At 42.3% G+C, this 24,167-nt stretch overlaps 2 protein-coding genes across 2 annotated transcripts in view; one reads left to right on the top strand and one right to left on the bottom strand.

The window, feature by feature from the left end:
* gulp1b (GULP PTB domain containing engulfment adaptor 1b) overlaps positions 1–7,897 on the top strand; it is a gene marked incomplete at both ends in the record, with an annotated part of 38,486 nt that extends 30,589 nt beyond the window's left edge. The window contains 9 exons of the mRNA XM_080834706.1: positions 301–372; positions 944–1,042; positions 1,783–1,920; positions 2,451–2,567; positions 3,476–3,562; positions 4,030–4,257; positions 5,344–5,533; positions 6,166–6,260; positions 7,826–7,897. Of these exons, the coding sequence (XP_080690832.1) occupies positions 301–372; positions 944–1,042; positions 1,783–1,920; positions 2,451–2,567; positions 3,476–3,562; positions 4,030–4,257; positions 5,344–5,533; positions 6,166–6,260; positions 7,826–7,897 (1,098 nt within the window). The remainder of the gene's footprint in view (positions 1–300; positions 373–943; positions 1,043–1,782; positions 1,921–2,450; positions 2,568–3,475; positions 3,563–4,029; positions 4,258–5,343; positions 5,534–6,165; positions 6,261–7,825) is intronic.
* Positions 7,898–10,108: 2,211 nt separating this feature from the next.
* On the bottom strand, positions 10,109–23,737 carry LOC308362614 (uncharacterized protein; the record flags this gene model as incomplete). Its single annotated transcript, XM_080835344.1, has 31 exons — positions 10,109–10,255; positions 10,606–10,848; positions 11,187–11,374; positions 11,833–12,199; positions 12,716–12,823; positions 13,001–13,054; positions 13,283–13,390; positions 13,756–13,809; positions 14,273–14,380; positions 14,874–14,927; positions 15,117–15,224; positions 15,788–15,895; positions 16,600–16,761; positions 16,942–16,995; positions 17,099–17,152; positions 17,777–17,884; positions 18,011–18,064; positions 18,530–18,583; positions 18,685–18,738; positions 19,020–19,073; positions 19,528–19,635; positions 20,061–20,159; positions 20,423–20,467; positions 20,816–20,869; positions 21,064–21,117; positions 21,319–21,372; positions 21,866–21,919; positions 22,178–22,276; positions 22,375–22,428; positions 22,564–22,662; positions 23,654–23,737. 31 exons carry the CDS (start codon positions 23,735–23,737, stop codon positions 10,109–10,111), a joined length of 3,045 nt encoding a protein of 1,014 aa, XP_080691470.1.
* Between the last annotated feature and the right edge of the window lie 430 nt (positions 23,738–24,167).

Here is a 24,167-nt window from a genome sequence, read left to right as displayed (position 1 = left end):
TTTGAGAGCGAGCCAGGCAAATCAGGGCTGTTAATGTCTGACAGTGTACAGGTTTCGAGGTGTTCTCTAACATCGCAGGTGTTTTTTTATTGAGTTCTCTTGATGACACCTCTGCCAAGTTTAAGCGCAGAAAAGTTTCTTTCTTTCTTTCTCTTTCACACTCTTTCTATCTCACAAACATACACACACACACATACACACAAATACATACACAGATATTTATCAACGTCTGGAGTCGCTTGCCAGCATGGCACTGATTGTTTCTAGTGCTGTCTGCTTTGATTTTTTTTTCTGTCTCAGTTCCTGGGGATCACCGAGGTGGACCAGCCAAAAGGCACTGACGTGGTGAAGGTTGCCGTACGGAAGCTCAAGGTACCTTTACACTCAGCTCAAAGCACTCTAATCCCCTCCATTGACGTCTTTTCCTGGCAACACAAAAAAAAAACGACTTTAATTGATGTTGACTCTGCCATATGCTATACCCTTGTGCTTTTCAAAATGGCAGATTTTGATAACAGTACCGCAGAGTGCGGACAAAGTATAGACTGCAGTTTTTGTGCCAAACACATTAGGAATGCCTAGGAGGGGTAGTAGAGGGAAGAAAAGATCACCATAGCGTTTCACTGTTCTGTCATTAGCAACAGGTGGGCACTCTCTCACGCACAAAAGAGCCAGGTGGCACGTAAAAGTTAATTGCTTGCCTCCAGCCAAATGACATGGGTCAAACATGCGTGTGTGTTCTGTACTGCCCTCCAGTGGAGTGCATGAACATTACAACAGGGGTGTCAGTCAATGATATAGCTCTAGAGATTGAAATTTAAGGAACTGTTTATCCACTTTAAAACAAAACAAAAAATCAGACTCAAATAAGTAAATGATGAAAAGCTCAGACTGCATATGCATTTATGTTTTATTTACAGTGTTGTTTTTTTGGTGTTTTCAGTTTCAAAGGCACATCAAGAAGTCTGAGGGACAGAAGTCTCCCAAAGTGGAGTTGCAGATTTCCATCTACGGAGTGAAAATCTTAGATCCAAAGACAAAAGTGAGTCAGTCAGTCTCACAGCACATCAAGCCCAGGACCTCAGGCTTCACTAATTAACACAGCACTGAACCTACTCTCACTGGCACGTACTATATTAACACTCAGCACTGAACCTACTCTCACTGACACATACTATATTAACACTGAACACTGAACATACTCTCACTGACACGTACTGACATTTATGTTTCATCAGTCAGCAGACACTTTCATCCAAAGCGACTGTTGAGATGTGCACTGTGTCCGGTGCAGAGCTACATTTTCAGCAGTTTAGTCCCTGGATATTGAAGCCATGACCTTGGCGTTGTTGAAGCCATGACCTTGGTGTTGTTGGCTTCTTGTTCTACCAGTCCAGCTGCAAGAGCACACAGACTATGTCACTGAAACTGTAATCTAGACCTACTGTGGATTTTTATATCTTTGTGTTTTGTTTATTTTCGATAGATACAAAAAGTCATTTTTCTAAGTAATTTCGTCGTCGTCCTCCTCCCCATAAAAACAGACTGAAAAGGAGAAGGTGATTCACACATGTGCATTAAGAGGAACAGATTTACATTTCTGTAATGTGAGTGCGAGCAAAGACAGTGAGTGTGATGTATCACACAATAAAAACAGTCACTTAGTTTAATTAAAGGTGAGCTGCAGAGTTGCATGGCATGCCCTCCTGAAGTCTTTCCCCCCGCCCTGAGCTGGTGCGATTGCCCTCTTCGGCTGGAACCTAAATTACCTTGTCTCCGCAGGAAGTACAGCATAATTGCCAGTTACACAGAATGTCCTTCTGCGCTGATGATAAAACGGACAAGAGGATATTCACGTTCATCTGCACCGACCCCGAGACCAAGACGCATCTGTGCTATGTGTTCGACAGCGATAAATGTGTAAGTCTCAACCCACCACCCTCATTTAGACAAACTCATCCAGTCCCTGACTGCAGTCTTCCATATTGTCCCCCTCCTCATTCAATCAAATTTCCTTTTCAATTTACGACCCCTTTTGCCCAAGTACTCCCAATACTTATCCTTTTAGTATATTCAATCATATTATATATAATCATATTATATATATATATATATATATATATATATATATATATAATATACTGTAAATATATACATACATATATTCAATCATTAATAATTACTTCTTGTCTGCCTCTTTTGCCCATCCCGCTGATCGACTCTTGTTTCTTCTCGATGTCCTTGTGTATACAGAAAGCTGTAATTGAAATGTATTTTTTTTTCTGCAGCAGTCATTACAGTATTTATTTATCTCTAATCCGTGTTTAACTTGACCAGCTCTGTTTGCTTAAGGGATTGCATGCTTTACTCTGTTGTTGACTGTTCTCCACCATTGTGTTTACTGTTTGTGTTTACTCTTTGTGCCCTCGTTGTTTGCTGCCGGGGAGCAGGCGGAGGAGATTACCCTCGCCATCGGTCAAGCGTTTGACCTGGCATACAAAAAGTTCCTGGAATCCGGTGGTAAAGATATGGAGACCAGAAAACAGATAGGCAGCCTACAGAAGAGGGTAACGGTTAAATAGAGCATGAGACTATTTGTTTATGATGATATAAATAGATTTATTTGCCATCTATAAGCCCTGAATACATGTGTTAATATAATAAGCTACACTATTATATGATAAATAATTATAATAATTATAGTGTATATAATAATAATTATATACACTATAATTAAGCAATAAGCCCCAAGAGGCCGTGCTTTGCGCTGATTTTAGAACAGGTAAGGGAGTTGTTAGGCACGGCGCGAAGCGGAGTGCCGTTAAACCCCCTTACCTGTTCTAAAATCAGCGCAAAGCACGGACTCGCGGGGCTTATTGCTTTTCTAAACCTGTTACTACACATATTTGATATGGTTTCATAATTAAAGACAATTCAATTTAAGAAACAACAGTTTAATAATAAACCGTCTTTCTTCCGCCACTAAAAATTATAGTTCCTAAATAAATCGTTGCCACGCAACCCTTGAAGCAACGCAACAGCCAGATGGAACACTGGGTATGAAATGCGCTATATGAATGCCTTGCCATTCGCTGCGCAGTAATATGGAATGTAATCAGGTCAAATTGTAAGGTAATGCTGGATTTTACAACGGCTTTTAGCCAATCACAATCAAGGATTTGAACAATCAGGTTTAGAATGTATGTATTAATACACAGAACAAAATGTTCTAGTACTAAGGGGCTTGATAAAGCTCAGGCTTGGATTCTAAAAATCTCTATCAGTCTTCCTTCGCTATTTCCTTCCCAGCTCTTTGTGTCATTTATTGTCTGTAGAGTTGAGTAAACCTCCAGTTTCTCTCTGGCAAATGATTAAAATGTAAAAGATACCGAATCAATATGTTACTCTTAGTTTCGCCCTCCATCTTAAGGTCTTTGTTTCTTGATTCAAAATCTTTGTTCTTCTTCGATTATAGATTCAAGATCTAGAGGCCGAGAACTCCAGATTAAAAAAGCAGCTGCAGGATTTGGAGGACCAGCTGCCGAATGGCCAGGTTTCTCCAGTATGTTCTCCACTCATTTTGACAGACAACCACTTCAGCAAGAAGGCACTGCTTTCTTCGCCGTACTCACCCATGCCTTGCCCTCATTTTGACTTTAGATCATTTTCTGGCCTACTTTATGTATGTATAAAGTTGAGTAAAAACTGTCAGTTCAAAACTGTGTAGTTGACAACAAGATGAAATCTAAAATGGCGGTTCAGAAATAGGCCCTCTAACCCTCTATCTCTCACTAGCACTCCTCTTTTGGTCTGAATTTTAATGAACTGTCATCTTTCACTTCAACCTTTTGATTGTATCTAACCCTCTAAACAAAAAGAAAACTCTTCCTCTCTCTTTTTTCGTTTTTTCCTTTCAATCTTCCTTTCTTCCTTCTTCTCCTCTCTCTTTTCCTCTCTATCTCTCTTCTTCTTTCTCTATTTCCTCTTTCCTCCTCCTCTCTCTCCCTCTCTCTCTCTCTCTCTCTGTAGCTCCTCCACCTAAACCCCAGTAACGAGGCCTTCATGATGCAGAGGCCGTCGGCTCTGTTCTGGTGCGGCGGTGACCTGACAGCCCTAGCCTGTCTGGAGATCTCCTCCGTCACGCTCACCCCTGCCAGCTCCCCCGATTCCAGCCAATCAGCCGGCCTGATCACACCCCCACCCTCTAAACCCGCCCAATCAAAGCCCCTCACCAACCACAGTGTGCCACGCCCTCGCGTAATAACCAGCGCTTTTTCTTTCCTTTACTCACCCACTGTTCAACGCTTTGTGTTCCTGCATAAGTGGTTTTCTCTGACAAAAGCACATGCATTTGGCAGTGGTCTACTTTTCTATCTCACTTTACAAGAGAGAGTTTAATTTAGTTCAGCTGGTACCATCTGGTAAATGAACAAATGTAAATCAAAAGATTGTAAGAAAAAAAGATAGGATTACTCAACAGATGTTTCTTTAAAAAGGCAAATTGATGTTTTTCAGGTCTCCGTTTTACACCAGCACCTATGATTTAATAACAGTTCCATTTAGATGTACTTATTTGGCTGACACTTTTATGCAAAGTGACATAAAAGTGAATTAGATTATAAGACAAGTAACAGCAGTCACATCCCAAAGGCCACCTACTCCAACACCACATGGCAGACAACCAAAGCCATTTAGAATGCAGCAACATCCCTACTATATAAGCATGATACGTAGACTTATACATATTTTGATATTTCTGTGCCAAATCATACTGTACATGTTTACCTCTGTACATCTATATACTAAAGAAGAAGATGAAATGTTTCAAATACTCACCCCTCAAGAGGATCTTCTCCTGCTTCTAGTTTATAGTTCCTGTAAGTAAATCTGCAAAGGGGAATCTTTTTGATGAGTTGGAGAGATTGGTAATCTCAGAACACAGTGCACACACTTACACACACACTCCTCCTGACATTTTAGATTTGTGGATTAATATTCCTAAAAAAAAAAGCTTTATAAAAATGAAAGACTTGGAAAGGGATTAGAATGTTTAAAGTTGAATTTTGATTTGATTCAACACATTTTCTGCCATATTGCATTTAAAATCTAAAAGTTGCAGTTAACTCGACTACATTATGTATAAAGGTCTTATCTATACTCAGCCACGAGGGAAGATCAAAGTCAAAGCCAGTGCCCCTCAACGCAATCTACTACTCTTTACTTATTCTGCTTTGAAGACCCCATCAGCACTGACACTTCAGCATGTTCAGCTGATGGGTGAGGTTCAGGAGCTAATCAAATTGATAAATGACCTTTGAACTTTGACCCCCAATCTCCCTCCAGGCCGGGAGCATCCCTGTGCGAAGGCGGTCCACGGACGTCTTTGACATGGTGCCCTTCTCCCCCGTGTCACCCATGACAAAGATACCGGCCAGCAACGAGGACAGCCCACCTCCCTTCACGCCACCTCCTCCTCCTCCTCCTCCTCCTTGCCTGCCGCTTAAGGAGAGGAGTGAGTATCTCACTCTAACTGGTATATGTGAGGCTTCAGGCCTTTTTAAATCCCCTCTAACACCCTCTGGCTATAACTGACTTTGGCATAGAGTGAGACTCTAAGTTATCATAGGGTTGATATTGTTTCTGCTCTCTTTCCCTTTTCATTACAATCTTCTCCTGTTTCTTGTCCTCTTTCCCCCCTTCTTTCTGTGTTGACCAACCCTGCTCTTTTTTATCCTTTTTCTACTGCTATATTACTTTTTTTTATTTCTGTACCCATGTTCTGTCCTCTCCTTCATATTCTGTTCATATCCATATTCCTCCTTTCTCCCCTCTCCTCTTCTCGCCGTCCCCTCCCCTCTCCTCCTCCTCCTTCCCCCTCTCATGTTGTTTCCATCGACTCTCCTCTATCCTCCCCTCATCTCTCCTCCCTTCTCCTCCTCCTCCTCTTCCTTCCTCCTCTCTCATGTTGTTTCCATCCTCTTTCCTCTCTCCTCCCCTCTCCTCCTCCTCCTCCTCTTCCTTCCCCCTCTCATGTTGTTTCCATCCTCTCTCCTCTCTCCTCCCCTCTCCTCCTCCTCCTCCTCCTCTTCCTTCCCCCTCTCATGTTGTTTCCATCGACACTCCTCTCTCTCCACCTCCCCTGTTCTCCATTCTCCTCTCCTGCAGGGATGGACCTGTTTGGAGCTGAACCATTTGACCCTTTCAACAGTGTGCCTGCAGACTACTCTCCCGACATACAATCTAAGCTGGAGGAGATGCAGGTAAATGCACGCGCGTTCACAGACACACACACACACACACACACACACACACACACACACACACACACACACACACACAGACACACACAGACACACAGACACACAGACAGACAGACACACAGACACAGACACACACACACACACACACACACACACACACACACACACACACACACACACACACACACATCACACACTCACTCACATACACTGATCTGTTATGTAAATGGGGGTAAAAGCTAAGGCTTTAGCGTCAATGCTCTAAAACCCTTAACCAGGGCAGATCCTGGTAAAACGTGGCTTATGGCTGGAATGAAACATTCAGAAGGCAATCAATAATTAATTAAAGCACTTGCTAAGATGCAATCGTGATTTACAACTTTTCAAAACGCAAAAATTAGACTTGAATTATAAATGGTTTGATCTTACAAATGTAGGCTAACATAACTCATTATTGGGATTTTTCTCTGAGCCATCAACAGATATGAATTTTAGTTGAAGCCAAATGTAGGTATTTATCATTGAGGGAGAGGGGTTTTGCCTTTGTTGTTATGTGGTTCCCTCATGAAAAGTCAGATGGGAGTTGCATTTGTCATCCCCTTGACTGACAACCACTTCTCTTAGACAAAATTGTCAACGTGGTGACAGGATAAGATTGACAATTACAAGTGCTTTGACTTTTAAGCCAAAAGTTTAAAAAAATAACTGCTCAAAAATTTCAAAGGCTGCATGTCAATGTTTCAAATTTGCTTGAATTTAGCATTCCAACATTAGAGCACACTTTCTGGTTCCTTCTTCCATTTTTATATGGCAGTATTTTAGTATTCCACTAACAGCAGTGATCTTTCTGCTCTCGTCTCTCCACGCTGCAGCGGCAGAGATGGTTTGTAAACCCATTTCTTCCTCTCAGACATGATATAAACCCGAGTGCTTCTGCTGCTGTTGCCATCACCTGACTTCTCTGGCTTCTGTCACGTGTTTTGTGCCGCAGCCGCCTGTCACTCGCTGTGACTTCCAGTTCAGTTCAGGGCCTTTCAGATTGGGATTAGACAAGCAAAAGCTTTTTCTTCCCTGCCTATTTGCATTTCAATAATCAGTTCAATGATAAACTGGCTCTGAATTATTTATGTTTGCAGTTGAAAGGAAGCTAACTTTCCCTCACCCACCTTCCCCAAAAGTTGGGGCTGAACTGAACTGAGTTTGTTACCGTACATCTTTTGTAAAGATGGAAATGTATTTTGCTTCATGGTTTTGGCCCAGAAAGCATGCCCATGTGTTTTATATGTTTTCATTTTCATCAAGCTCGGTTGCTGTCCTCAAATGTTATCACTTCCCTCGAGACTTCTTTTATTTCCTTATTCCTTCATTTTTGAAAGGCAGAACAGCATAATCAAGTCTTTGCTCCTAACTCTGGCAGACTGTTACATAAACACTAAGTGGCCTATCAGGGTCTTGTCTTGTGAAATGTCATACACAGTGCATGAGAGTTGCAATTCTTTGTCATAGGAAATAGATTTATTTCTGAAAACCACTAAGTTTCTCTGTTTGTTTGTTTTTCCTCACAGGCGGGGTTCAAAATGGGACTAATTCTGGAAGGCACAGTGTTTTCAATGGATTCAGTGGATAGTCGATGTTGATGTCAAAACTAAAGTTTTTATGTAAATAGAAATGTAAGATGTAAATTACTTGAAATGTTTTTTTGCTGGAATGTTAAATCAAGATCAAGATTTCAGTGTATTTCTATATTTTCATTGTGTCAGAGAGAAATACTGTTAAAGCCACTCATGTGGAGTTTTTTATTTTTGTAGGATGTGTGAAACAAGATGGATATATGTAAGGCTCTGAGCATTTAATTATTTGATATCATACAATGGTGAAATTCATGTATTTGAACCTAACAATGAAACAACCAACTCTTTAGAGGGTATTTTAATATAATTACAAATTTAAATCTATTTAATTTAGTTATTTCTTTATTTTTAGAATTTTGCACATGGAAGAACTTGAAAACGTCTTCTGAATTTATTCTATGTTCACCGGAATGTTGTACTGGTGGCACTTGCATTGATGCCTATGAGGATTTCAGAACAAATCATAACATAGTGACATAACATTTCACCTACAAAGCTGCTTTGCATGTCCACATAACTCAACTAACATTTATCATCGTTTAAAAACACACTTTTACTGGGATGAGTAAAGAACACCTTTAATCATAATTGTTTGCATTGCAAAGTTGCTGAGTGTCAACATTTTTGTTAAATCCATTTAGCCAAGACTTTTACAGGGAAGGGTTTTCCGGGTAAAATTTTGGTGATTCAAAGCAGTTGTATTAACATCAGCATGTACACCATACCAGCACTTCCCCTCTTATAACCACTATTACTGTAACTATTCTGTTGTTTCAAGAATCATTTATATTCTTACATCCATCTTAAGAGAGGAGGAAGCCCCCAGATGTGCACTTACACAAATTCTTAGAACTGCAAATGTTATGTGTTTTTCTATGCTATTTGGAGAATAAATTGTAAATGTCCTTAATTGTGAGTGAAATAAGTCTGTTTTTGTGACCAGTGTGATTACAGTCAGCATGCTCTTGACCAAAAGAGTGTGTGAGCCTGTTAATTAAAATAATCACCTCCTGAAAATATCGCTACTTGGCTGAAGAAATCAAAAGCCCAGTGGTAATCTTCCCTTTAGACCTTTGGTTGTCATGCTAACACTGTGATGGAGGTGGTCATCTATACTGAAGACATTAGGAGTTGAATGATTGCTTTAATCAGATGTGTAGCCTCTTGGAGAAACAAACAAACAAACAAAAACACACTGGCCTGGGGGTTCTGCAACAGAATTACATTAGAAATATTATCAACCGGCAAACCAATGACAACTATGGCAAGTTATTTAATGTAGCTCAAGCCTCTACATTTGGGATTTTTTAGTTATCATTTTGCTAGTATCTGGAATGTCTTACCTGAACAAAAAAGAAAACAAGCTAGTGCTCAGTAAAGACAAAAACAACCATTCATACTGGCCAGACGGCACCTGTTTTTCATGCAGTCATGACCACATTATGTTAAGTGATTACCACAACCCTCACCTACAGTGCTTCACTGATGGCTGGGAAAACCTCATTAGGCTGGCAGCAATGAATCATCTCTCAAACAACCGTGCATTAGCATAAATAACGTCTAGAGGTAGCATGCATGCATAATGTCATACATGAATGGGGTGCCATTTGAAATTTAATTTTCCAATCCAGGAGCGGTCGGAGATGGGGTGAGGGGTGAGAACAAAATGATATCAACAAACCACACCAACGCCATCCATCCAGGGACCTTTTTAATACAAGTTAACCCACCCAATGCCCTGGTACCCACCTGAGGGGCAGGGACAAAATGACATTTAAAAAAAAATTAGCTTAGATTCATATAACACCACCCTGAAAGAATAACAAATAAATAACTAACATATCAAGTTTTTCATATTTATTGTATGTGGTAATTTTCATTTTGTTTCTGGTTAAAGAAATGGTGACTTTTGAGCATGGGTCAGCATGGTCTCTCAAAATCTCAAACCACACAACCAGTAGGAATTCTGACAAAGTTCAACTTGGGAAGAAAAATACTGCTGTGGTTAAAAAAAACGATCTCAATATGGCTCCATGGTATCGCCTTCTCCTTATAAATTTGGCATTTAGAGATATCTGAAAACATGTAATAAATACTTGTTTGTCTTAGGCAAGGAAGTCTGTATGTTTGTCAACAAGGCTGATTGCATCAGCAGATAGTTCATTGCTCCCATGGTGTTTCTCAAGGAAATATTAGATAAGGGAGATTTCCTTGGGTTTAGGAGAAACACACCGGGCCTATATCGATTCCGAACTCCTGATCAGCTCTTCCAACGTCCACAGCAGCCAAGTCCACAATTGGCAGTCTAGCTGGCTTCTGAGTCCGGTACTCGAAAACAGTCTTGCCCCAATCACTGGGGGCATCCTGTAGAGGCAAACCAACAAGTAATAATAATAATTAATAATCTGAATGTTTCTGCGTATTGCAGTTAACATTATCAGTGTGTTATGGCGTACTTTCTTATTTTACTTGTTCTGGGGCTTTTTGCCTGTTTGGAACCCAGGAACCCGTGGGCCCTTGGACCCTTATAAGTTTGAGATGAGGCCCTTTGAGTCACAGCACCCCCACAGTGTACATTCTTACAGGCTTCTTCAATGGCCTCTCTGACACATGTTGTTCTTCAAGGCCCAGTACTAAAAGCATATGCCATTTGTATGTTTGTATCGTTAGTCATGACATAAAGGAAAACAGACAAACAAAGCAAAACAACATACGGAGCAGCTGTCCTCGGTAACAGTGTACTTCATCCGGTTGTTGCCGTAGGCACGGAGGTCCACGCCGTCAGCTCCCTTTAAGATGGCGGCCTTCTTCAGGTTGCCGGCGCTTGCGTCCTTGTAGGCCACGCTGTTGCGGCAGTGAAAGGTGAGTGTCTGCGTGGCCTCTTTGGACAGCAGGCGCACGAAGGTCAGCTGAACAGCCACCGAGTTACGAGAGGCCCCCTCATTCCCGTAGGTAAACTAAAACAGAGTCAGAGCGCCTCACATTAGTGTTCATGCCACTTGTTCTATACATTTTACACCTCTATGCAGTAAATGTCCTGGACAAGAACTAGTTATCTAGTAAGTACTTTGAAAGTAAAGTCAATTGAACTCTGGGTGGACATGCATCTTTAAATGTAAAGGTTTATAACAGGTTTGATGGGGGAACTGTCATAAGGAAAGGGCAGCTTTTCGGGAGGTAAAATGTCAGCTGCCCTGGGACAGACCTAATGCCAATCTTATGTGGATTTAAATCCATTCAAGAGTCAATCGTAATGTCAGAACAATGTATTTGGCAGGCAATTATTTGCACTCACGCGACTTCCTCCATTCATGTTGGCTCCAAACCAGATGGGCTTGGAATTGTTGGAGTTGGACGCCCACCAGGACTTGCGTGGGATGCTAGCGGGACTGGCAGGGATGCAGGTCTCACCCGTGTCCATGTTGCAGTTTACCTTGATGGCATCATTCAGACTGCCCTCATTGGGATCTATCCAGTACTCACCTACAACAACATCAACAATATATATTAACAAATAGGGATCAATGAGGTTTAGTCAAATCTGCACCACTGTCAGGCCGAGAACATCTTTAAAGGTTTAATACTTAGAATGATGTACTTCTTATTGTGTCGGAACAACGTGCTTAAAATGATGAAAGCGTCTGATCATTGCCGATGTAAGTCTCCTAAGTTCCTTTGTAAGTATTCACAACTGACCTCGGGGGAAAGTCATTTACCAGGCACGCCTGCTTCTGTTGCGGCATAAATAGGCTTTTCCACCACCAAGGAGCTTTCATTTCCACAGCGCGAGATTAGTCCCATTCAACCCAGCTATACTCAAACAGCCTGCCTGATCACACCTGCCCCCCATCCCTTAGATTCAACTCTTCCCCCTTCCCCTTCCCCACCCTACCCCCCAATACAAATCTGTCTTATCTGTGGCTGTGCGACTCTCCACCCACCGCTCTTTTTGTGGGGGTAGCAACGCTTGAGGTCGTCACAGGTGCGTGCTGGGTGCATGCTGGTGCCATCGGGGCTTTTCATGCTGTCCAGCTGACTGCTCAGGGTCTTGAGGGAGATGGTGATGCCTATGTCCACCGGGGCCTTGCCCGGGCCCTTGTTGACGTTGTTTATCGTGTTGCTGATGGGGAGCGCCTCGTCCCTGACGACCTCAGGAGGGGGAGCGGGGTCCTTTTCGGAGGCGACGTACGGGGAGCCTGCGTCCTCGCCCTCGTAGTCAGGGAAGGTGGCAAAGAGCTCGTCCGCAATGCCTGTGGGGGGGCCTTGGGGGCCGGGGAGACCCGGGGGGCCAGACTCTCCTGGAGGTCCCTGAGGGTCATATAGGGGAGAGCGACTTATGAGAGCTGAGTTGGGAAAGAGCTGTTCCGTGTGTCTTGAGGTCATGAGTCCACGGGAGCATGCATACTTGTACATCTGTGCTGTAAGTCACGCACAGCTCAGACATACATAAATATGAGCATCTACTAAATAAATTAATATAAATTATTGTATAGTTTAATGACAAGCTTTATGAAAAAAACATCGACCTTGCTAAACTGGCTGTTTTTCTAAATCTACATTTAACAAAAATATATCTTAGATTACCCCACCCCCGGCCAACTCCCCTCACCAAAATAGTCCCCCAAACACTTGAGGACCATGTCTATGCAAATTTGAATGTTTTGATTTTTAAAGTTTTTCGTATAATATCCAAATAATCGGAGCAAATGTATTTTTACTAAACTAAATTGATGAATATTCAGGTATTCAACCTGAATCCAACCAAAGACTTTTCAATTATAAGCCTGTTCCTGTTCTGAAGTATAGACAGTCTACAAGGCTCACCGCTGGTCCAAGTTCACCATATTCTCCGCGAGTTCCAGGAGAACCCTGAGGTCCAGGCACTCCCTGGTCTCCCTCCTTTCCTTGTGGTCCAACCGGACCTGGGTTACCCTAAAGACAGCCGTGCACATTTTGTTATGACAAATACTTTACACTAATAATATCCAAATCTGATTGTAGGGCTTATATTATAATGATTATCTATCAATTTGATCATACTGATAATATTATATTGATTATATCTCCATCTGGGCTATGTTGTGTCGACTCCACCAATCCAGAACTCACCCTTGGGCCACCAGGTCCAACGATTCCACGACCCCCAGCATCTCCTGTTTGACCCTTGAAACAGAATCAAGCATAAAGCTGGTGTTCGGTTTGGACTCATGAAAGTACTTTAAATCCTTGAAAAATACAAAAGCTGCACACTTCACAGAAAAGGGTTCTGTACCGAAAATTGACTCGAAACTTGACACAAAAACGTTGTTTACAAAGTCAATACAAGAGTTCTATACATCTGAAAACAAGAGCACTGATGTAAAGTTGTATAGTGAAGGCTGTTAGACTTACAGCTATTCCAGGGAGACCTTGGAGTCCGGTGAACCCTCTGTGACCTTTCTGACCTCTCTCTCCCTTGTCTCCTTGCTCGCCCTTATCTCCTTGTGGTCCCTGTGGCCCCTGGATCCCACACAACACAACACAACACATTACACGGAGCCCAGTGCAAATCAGCTTACAATCTTACACTATATTGTACTGCAATGTTTGACTCAGGCAGTTAACCTGTATCCAACACACACACACACACACACACACACACACACACACACCCACCCCCCCCCCCCCCCCCCCCCCCACACACACACACACACACACACACACACGCACACACACACAGTCATATAACAGGTTTTAGATTAGGCTAATGGGAGAGAAAGTAAATCGAGATTGCTGTTCAGACTTTTTGACACAGAAATGTTGACACATTTTGACACAATACATTGCATATATGAAATTCCACTGTAGAAATGGCCTTATCTTACCTGCTTTCCACGAGTGCCAGATGGGCCAGCAGAGCCAGGAGGACCTCTTGGCCCCTGCCAGCAAACACAAACACACCGAAAAGCTTTAAGATAGACTAAAGTGCACTTCAGCAAAGAGACATGAACTACTGTCTTCTTCAAGCTCTACATCTAGAACTCTGACTGACTGATCACAAATACTTTTTCAAGTGGCACAAGAACTGCAATCCCTCTCAAAGAAGGAGTCGACTAGGACATAGAGCCTGCCTTCATAACTTAAGATGATGTCTAAAATGTTTAATAATATCTCTTACAGAAAAGAAATTAATTTGCTTGCCCTGAGGTACTGCGTTAGTGGTGATTAGTGGTTCTGGTTTGTTTTATAGACAGCCGAATTAATAGATGAATGGTTAAAAAAATATAATAGGGATATTGATGACTAGGATGGTATTTGTGACTGATAAATCAATTAAAGTATTGTCTACCTAAAGTTTACTATTATTGGTGGACATGTTGGCAGGGGCCTGCACTGCCTCACCTGATTTCCTCTCTTTCCTGGGTCTCCAGTTGAACCAACTGGCCCCGGAGTTCCAAGTGCGCCCGCAACACCTGCCAGTCCTTCAGGACCTGGATTTCCTCTGTCACCCTACAAAACAAACAAATAAATAAATAAACAAAAAACTGATAAGTAAAGCAGCATAATCAGTTAGGAAATGTAAACAGCAGCCTTTGTTTACCATCCTAATCTCTGTTATCCCATTGGAAACAGCCTTTAATTAGTTGGCAAATGCTTCTTTCAACATGGTAATATGGCATAGCTGCAAAGGGACCGGCCACACAGGGGTATCATAAGTATTGCATGACATCAAAAAACTCTTTCAAGAAAGCCTGACAAGATGAGGACACTTCCATAAAGCAAATGATGTGTTTTATGAAAGGCTTTCATGAATGATGAATTATATGACGTATGCAAAAACAACAATTATACCAAGAGGGAATCCATCATTAACTTTTTCCTTGAACCAAAATATATAGGTTACAGAGGCACGAGAGAATTCAGCTCTGACTGCATAATGAATAGTGAGAGGGTTTTTCGGTGATTTTTATCACAGAGCTGTGTTGCAGTGCCTTTTTCTTACCCTTGCTCCAATGCTACCATCTTTTCCTGGAATTCCATCAGGTCCTGCTAGACCCTACAAAGAAAACATGCAAATGAATGAATGACTTAGTGATGATCTCATATGAAGTAAAAAGTGTCATATTTCCAGAGCCTATCTAAACGTGCATATGTCAATCTGAAAAGCCGCAGTGACAGTGGAGCAGTGGACCCCGAGCAGCTAAACTCTGGAGCCGGAGTGCACAGTCATAGGGAGGACCTGCACCTGTGATCCAGCTTCTCCACGAGGTCCGCGGAGTCCCATTAATCCTGCAATCCCTGGGGGTCCTTTCTGTCCAGGACCGCCCGATTGACCATTCTTTCCTGGAGCTCCCTGGAAGCACATGAAATCCCTGTGAGTATTTTTCCTATATAAAGACTCTGTAACTGGCAAAAGGGCATCTTGAATCGGCTGCAAAAGCCTTCCCCTGTCAAAACAGGATGATAAATATCACCGTAGCAGCTAAGTTGGCAGCCATTGTGTTTAGGGGACCTTTTTATTTTTAGAACCTCTTAATTTTTAAAACCCCACCAGAAGAGGCATTTGGTACGACACTATGGTCATACAAATTAAACCCACCTGAAACTTTTTTAGGATCCTCAAGATATCCAAACTGTAATATGGATTCAGCTACAGGCAGCCACCATATATTATACACAACATTTAGCTCAGTCTTGTGGCATGGGTGTTTCTGAATTCCAGTGTAGCTTTACAATCTAATTGTAGGGCTGTCATATTTTCACGTCAACTATTTACAATACATGCAAATGGCTAAAATCAGATTATTCAAAAAATATGGTTTATTAGGGGCCAGTGTAAATGAATAATGTAATGTACTAGGTTAACCCAAAGACTGATCCCACGGTTAACACACAAGCAGTAGGATTGACACTCACAGCGGGACCAGGCAGGCCCATCATGCCCCTCTCTCCCCTCATGCCAGGCATGCCCACCAGCCCTCTCATGCCCGTCGTGCCAGAGGGACCTGGAGGCCCCAGGGGACCCTGAGGAAAAAAGACAGATGAGATGGAGGGGAAAGAGGTGAAACCAGCATGGAAACACTCAGTGAATGAATGAATGTGAATGAATGAATACATAAATGAATGAATGAATGTAATGATATAATGAAATACAAAGGTCATATTTTCAGAGACCATATAACCCTATGTGAGCAATCTAAATATGCATATGTAAATGTAAATCTTAATGCGGCAGTGATGCTAGAGACCAGCAGGAAACACATTCCTTAAGGGGATTTTAAGCATTCGCCCTGTGCCACTGGGTTTTGGCTGCCATCTAACATAAGGTACAGGGACAGGGAAGCCATAAGTAAATACTCTAATGAAAGGTAATTACACCCTTAATGATTCCTAACATGTCTAACCAGTAAACTATTGGCAAACTGTCTTATCTTCTAGACCAATCCTGCGCCAATTATGCTGTCAACAGGACTAGACAAGATTCAACCAGTGACTGTTGACATGCTGAAATAAATACTAATTGACTACCAAAAGTGTATCAGAATAGAACCACGTGCTGCTAGCTATACTAAACGACAGTTTGTACACACTGAACTGATCACAGCAGCAGGTGTTAATCAAATTAAAGGGAATGGGTTATTCAATTATTCTTTTATCATTTTATTTTAATTTATATTTGATTGTCTTTTTCTGTTTTTTTTGTGGCAAAAATGACTTTCCCATTTTACCGGTTGTCCATCCTCTCCTGCATCACCCTTGTCACCAGGGCCACCAGCTGAGCCAAGGGCTCCACGCTCCCCCACGCGCCCCATGGGACCCTTCTCCCCATGGATGCCCTTAACACCGGCCTTCCCAGGCTGTCCTATTGGCCCGGCCGCTCCAATCGATCCCTGGACAGAGCAGTAAAGCACTTTTGACTCAACACTATTTACACTATGACACAGTATGACACGTATATGAAAAGATTTCAGCATACTTAATATACAACTGAAGTGGGTGAGTGTTTGTTGTTTGAAGTATAATAATTGCAAGTGGGAGTTTACATTAATAACTGAAATAGAAATACTCACAGAAGCACCAGGTGTTCCAACGCCACCAGGAGATCCAGGGAAACCGTGTGAACCCTGAGTGGAGAAAGGGGGAAAATTCAGTTTCAAACACCACTGGAAATACTGACACGTTTGATGGTGACCTCCATGTGAAAACACTGAACACAGGAACACTCACCGAAGCGCCTTGTGTTCCTCGAGCACCCTTCAGTCCGCCTACTCCAATAAGTCCCTGGAGACAAATTACCACATAATGCGGTTAAAAATGAAGTCCGCATTAACCTTTGCTAGGGTGAGACGTCCTTTGTAAACACTCTGGTGACAAATGATAGCAAAGCTGGAGTGTGTATATGACCTCATAAAAAAACAAAAACAAAAGTTTCCTTGTCTTCGAACAGGCCGACCTGAAGTTTCACTGCAGGCCTTTGTATTACTCTACTTTGTGTTGGCATCACATCATGGATCACCAAGCAATAATGTCCTGTGTTTACAGGTGCAGTCCTAAATGATGAAGGATTGTGGATATTGGAGCTCAGCAGCCAATCAAGTTACACCTCTCCCATCTGTACTCCTGAAGCAACGTGTGGATTGGCTGGAAAAGTGTATGGCTTGGTCAGAGCATCTTCGTTTCTCATTGACAGGGCCTGGACTGTGCATGAACACCATTAGTGTTTTTGAATACACACACTGAACATACAACTAGAGGAATGTGAGAAGAGCTTTGAGTTTGGTGAAAAAGTGCAATGGATTATAATCAAGGACTGAACCTTTAATGATATACATTTTTCCTCTAAAACAGACAACAACATTGATACAGAAGTAAGTCACCCACGCCGCCAGGTATCTCTAAACTCACCCGAGCACCAGCCTTTCCAGCCATACCCTGTGGGCCCGCAGACCCTGCCTCTCCCTTGGCTCCAGGCTCGCCTGTTCCACCTTTCACCCCTGGCTGACCATCAGGACCCTGACAGGAAATGACTGCCGTTACAAACACTTAGGGTCATGTGACTCATGGTTTTTAACAGGAAATCAAAACCTTTGACAGGAACTCAAACATCTCCCACGAAGAGACATCAGTAGTCTTACTCACCGGAACACCAGCAAATCCAACAGGACCAGTAGGACCTGTTTCACCACGAGAACCCTAAAACAAGATATAACATGAGGAAAGGCTTTATGTCGGTGCTGCTGATGAGAGCCTACAAGTTATTTGGCTTTATGTTAAGGTTTAGAGGCTTTTAAAACTAATAAAACAGATTTAGAAACAGATTTAAAGAAATTGTATATTGTTGATAAAATGAAATAATAGATCAAATAGAATCATTATACATTACACAAGTGCTTTGCAAAGATTTTTATGACTGATGAAAGCTTAAGAAGCTTTAAGAAGACTTAAAAAGATGTCCATCAGAATTGCGGACATTTGAGGTTAATTGCCTTGACAGAGATTCAACTCGGACTTGGACTTTGTTCAGCTTTCGTTGTGAGCAATTTTTTTTTTAAAAGATTGAAAAAGCAGTCAAACCAAAGCCCCACACCTGAACAAGGAATCTATATCCAGTGTTGCCTGGACAACATCACAACACAAACACATCACACATTTACTCACGGCCACCGCTCTGGCTCCGGGGTTTCCTGTTGGGCCTCGGGGTCCAGACTCGCCCTGCGGCACACAACGCAGGATTAAAACGCAACGTAAAACACGTTGAGCGATGCATTCATACGGACGCACACTTATGACTGAAGAACCATCAGCATTCTCACCTTCTCTCCATTGTGCCCAGCTGGGCCTTGAGGTCCAAGTGCACCAGGCAATCCCTACAAGACATGGACAACGCCAAGGTGTAACAGATTACATTAGTACAGTAATGGTAATAATAGTAATAGCACAGCAATAGTAATAATATTGGTAACAAAGGTATAGAATCTATACTATAGATGGAGGCTGGGAAAAGCAGGCATAAATGTTCATATAAATGTCTGATCTTTTTCTTGATTTAAAATGTACTGATATTACAGAGTAACTGATGCATTCATTTAATTTTACCAAAAGAAAAAAGCGAACAGAATATTGACCCAGAGGGACTGGTATGACTCACCCTTGCACCATCAGCTCCAGCTTTCCCCTCATTTCCTTTGCCTCCAATGCCTCCCTAAAATATTGGAAATGAGACTCTGAGATGAGAGGCAAAAACCTCATAACCAAAACAAAACCAAGGTCAGGCTCTCAAAGATTGTGGCTACGCAATAATGAGCTCAGCTATACACACAAAAATGAGATCCGCATCTCAATGGAGCTCATCACGCCGAAACGAGGGGGGTACATACATAAACCGAAACAGATTTCATGATGGAGAAGCTTGAGCAGGGAGTTATGGAAGCAACGTCATTATCTCAGTTCATTTCCTGCATAACATGTAGACCTGGAAGGACACACACTGACAAACCAGGAAACACACATGCTGCTAAAATGGACACAATCTCTGTACTGTAAAGCCAATGTGGCCACCTACTAAATACTTAACAAACAACTGCAATTGCAAATGCGAATTACAACTATAATTACAATTCTCATTGAAAGTTCAGAGGTCACCTGAAGACACTTACTCTCTCTCCTTTAGGTCCAGAGATGCCAGGGATACCTCTCTCTCCAGGCATACCCTGCAGGCCTGCGGGTCCCACTTCTCCAAGAGTGCCTGAGGGGCCAGCACTCCCCTGAGGCAAAGTAAACAGATCAACTAGACAGTTCCTTTCCATTGAATGGGGCAATTTGTGCTTAATGATAAACTGCCTGTACAGAAATCAATAACTATACTGTATTTCATTTCCCTCCCACTAACCAGCAATGGTCCGCAACTTTATTCCCATGCAATTATTTCAATACGTTTCCAAAGTCTCCCCAATGCTCTGGTCTGTTCCTTCCATACACTGATACTGACACTGATATTGCCAATAGTCAAAATAACCCTTCCTTAAGAAGATACAAATGTATAAATAATAGCTGTGTATAATAACATTAAAAGATTCGTTTATCTGCAAGGCTAAGAAGCTATGAGGACATGACACTGCAGGGACATGGTGAAACATCACAGCCCCCTAGTTTCCTTGCAGCTGTGAGTGGGCATGCATGACTGCCTCACCTTGGCGCCATCGGGTCCAGGTGTGCCTGAGATGCCTTTGGGTCCGTTAAGGCCATTGGGCCCAGGTTCCCCTCTCTCTCCAGGTGTTCCTCGCTCACCCTGGGACAAAGAAGAAGGGATTTTAGTGGTGTTTATCAACCATGCAACTCTACACAAAGATTCGACTATTTAAGGATGTGCCTGTCCCAAATGTCTACCATTGCTTGAGTCAAAATTGAAGTTCAATCAGTGGTGATAAGTAATACAGTGAACACTCCCTAGATCTCCATTTCAGATGCTGAATATTATGGATAATATCATATAAATTGCCCAATCAGATACTGAGTATTGTAAATTCTTGGCCAATTGACCAATCAGCTTACTCTTGGTCCTGTTAGTCCAACAGATCCAGTCTCTCCGTTGACTCCCTACGAGGCAAAAAGAAATTGGTCAATATATATCATCGAAACTCTTCGAAACAGTTAGCAAGCTTAAGGATTCGGGCTTAGCAACAATGGAATCAATTGTAACCAAGCAAATTATCCAACGTTATCCTTGTCCGTGACTAAAGAAGGTAGTACTAAAAAATTAACAGGTGGGTTTTTGTTTTTTAACTGAACAAAATGTTTCCTTTGTGGGCTTTACATGCATACCTAAATACATGTGGGTAAACCAAGTACAAGAGAGATAACAGCCTCTGAGGTGTCCTGAAACTATTGGGTGAGGCGAAGGCAAAGAAGTGGTTACCTAGCACTCACATAGATTCCCACACTCACCTCCATTCCTGGCTTTCCTGACTCTCCTGGTGGGCCTGCGGATCCAGGCAATCCCTTGAAAATACCCAGAAAAAAAGTTTTTATAATTTTATAAGAATTTATAACATTCTGTCACAGCACAACCACTTAAGATTTAAGAGGATTTGTGGCAGTGGTGAGGCGATCGAGAAAAAAAAAGCGTGACCCCTCAATCTTAAACCCTTTTAGAAACCCTTTCTTGTATGAGGCGCTGAAGGTCAAGAGCCTACCTGGAATCCATTCAGCCCAGGTGGCCCCTGCTCACCTCTCTTTCCGGAAAGGCCCTGAGATAGAGAGAGAAAAGAGAGAGAAAGAAAGAGAGAGAGAGAGAGAAGAAAACGAGAGAGAAGTTGAGAAACGCATGGACAAACCAGCTTTGATATACAACAGCAACTGAGCAAAAACTCCATCATAAATTATACAGGGTTCTCTGCGAGCACACAGTGCAGAATTCAATAGAACCCGATCAGATAAGAGACACTTACGCCTGGTCCAGGTGGCCCTGCCGCCCCCTCCTCTCCATCTTTTCCGTTTCCTCCCTGCAACGTCAAGACCAACTCATTAGTTATTCCCCCATTTCCCCTCCCTTCTCACCAAGACCTCCACTCCACTACATTAAAATTACATTTATTCAGTTCTGAAGGCTGTCCATTCTCAACGCTATCAGCACTCCCTGTCTCGGCCTCTCTCAAGAGACCCACTTCAATCCGGCTCAAAGTGAAAGAGAGAAGATAGACAGACAGAGAGAGAGAGACAGAAAAATACAACAGTATTGGAAAATGGAACCTCTTCTTTGGTTTAGCATAACAAACTGTCCAGGGACACCGGTTTGATTTATGCATGCACAAATTACCCTTCAGTGGGCATTGACTTGGTAATTCAGCCCGTCCCTGATAAGGAGAGCGCTGTCCTAAGAGTACACATAGATAATAGATCATTCTAGAGAGCATCCAGCTGTGATCCGGTCCAGATTCGGCCCTGATCTGACTTAGTCCAGTGTCAGATGTTTGGTTGGGGAAGGGCAACACTCACTCTCTGGCCAGGTACTCCAGGGGTCCCTGCCTCTCCGATCTTTCCTGCATCTCCCTGGAGACAAAATAAACACATTGTTCAGACTTTACACAACTCAACTTATTTCAAAAGCACTACATTAGATGTACATGTTCTATGCTATGGATATGTTTCAGATGTTAGGTATAATGGGGATGTAACAATGGAAGCAGGCACTACAGTGTACAGGTATTACAATGCAAACAGTATTCACTAATTCCAGTGCTAATGCCAGTGAACTGTTTAAAATCCCTATAGGAACAAACAAGGTTCTGAAAACTGGCTTTTACTCACACTGAAACCTTTTGGCCCGGGCAGGCCCAATGACCCTGGCAGACCTCTGGTACCAGCAGGTCCAGCCGGACCTGGACCACCATCCTCTCCTGCACTTCCCTGCCAGGGAGAAGGGAAAAATGGTTATTATCTATCTGACTGATGCCACAGATAGGTTAATGAAAGGTAAATCACTGGCATTTGTCGGTGGCATTTACCTGTGGTCCTAGTTTGCCCTCGGGTCCTTGTGTTCCAGCCAGTCCAGTCAAACCCTAAAGGGAAACAGCACATGCAAGTGAGCCATCTGGATGTGTTTTGATCAAGGCAAACAGTACCGAGAGACGAGATTAAGATGAGATTAACACCTTGCATGTCTTGGACTAAAGAGATAGTGATGAGGTTCTTACCCTAGCTCCTGGGAGGCCTGCTTCTCCTAAGCGTCCAGGGTCACCACCGCCTCCCTTCAGGCCAGAGGTTCCAGATCCACCACGCTCACCTTGGGCACCCTAGGGACAAGAAACAGTTCAGTGAGCATGTCGATAAATATCAACTCAAATGATTCAAGAAAAAGTCATTCTAATTAAGAATCAATAACCTTTTGTTGCCTACCTTTTGACCAGGAAGACCATCACCACCAGAGAAACCTCGATTACCTGGAACCCCCTGATAAAAGAAACAAATCATTAATTTGATTTATACTGTTAATCTTTAACAGAAGCTGAAAGTAAAAAATGATTTAACCTCACATCCTCCCAAACATGTGCTTCCTTTCTCAGGAAAGAAAAACCAGCTCACTCAAGTATTCTTTTAAAAGAACGGGTTTCAGTAGCTGTAATATATTGGATATCTTTGAATGGGTTATTCATTTAATGTAATGTTCTGGTTAATGTAACAAGGCTAACCAATTGTAGTTCCACTGTTTCTGATCTCATGACTGTTTCATGAAGTGCCAGTTAATTGACAACTTCAACCCAGTTGTATTGCTGCTTAGGCAAAGAGTGTACACCCACACTTAGTACCCCTTGGAGTATTTAATGAGATCTCAGTGATTCATAACACTTTCCTTGTCTCATACAGGCAGAGCATGATCTGCTGTAGGGGGAGGCCACTTTAGAGCACCCTCGCCTGGGATTAATCATCTCGTCAGCTCATCAGTTTCCACTGTGGGCGGTGGCAGCCACGACACAGCGATAGGGCAGTGGTGAAGGTTTCTATTGAGAAACTGTATACTTTGTCTAAAGTATGTGTTGTTTTGGATAAATAGGTCTACTAATGAATGAGTGAGTGAGTGAATTAGTGAATGAATGAACGACCAAATGAAAGAACAAACAAACCAACAAATGCATGAATAAATTACATTTACAATGAATGAATGAATGATAAAATGATACAATGAATGAATGAATGATATACATGCCTGAATGAATGAATGAAAAATGAATGCATGAATGAATGAATGAATGACATAATGAAAATGGAGTCTGAGATGGTGCTCACCCTCTCTCCAACAAGCCCAGCTTCTCCTGGGGACCCTGCGTCTCCTCTGACTCCTCTCTTCCCCTCCTCCCCCATCGGCCCCATCTCGCCGTGTTGCCCTGGTGAACCCTAAAATATGGAATTTTATTTATTGTTGTTGTTCTGGTGTTGGTTGTTTTTGCGTCATTGGTTCATGCTAGTTAAAGGTGAGGGAATCTGAATGACCCTGAGTCTCATTGAGCTTTCCTCATTGTATGTAACATTCCTGAGAGATGGATTTGAATCATAGTGACTTCCCACTTTTAATGGAAAAAAACACTGACACATGCCGCTTTCGTAGCATGTAGTAATGACAGTATTTCCATTTTTTATTTTGAAAAATACACTCACAGTTTCTCCTTTAAGACCAGGCTCTCCTTTGTATCCTGCAACTCCCAAGTCTCCCTGTTGACCAGAGAGAGTTAGACGTGAAACAGAACTCATGTAATGAATGACTAAGGTACAGCTGGCACAGTGGAATGGTTCAGTGCCCTTA

This window comes from Sprattus sprattus (genome assembly GCF_963457725.1).
Source record: "Sprattus sprattus genome assembly, chromosome: 3".
NCBI lineage: Eukaryota > Metazoa > Chordata > Actinopteri > Clupeiformes > Clupeidae > Sprattus > Sprattus sprattus.
This window is presented reverse-complemented; position numbering and strand designations above follow the sequence as displayed.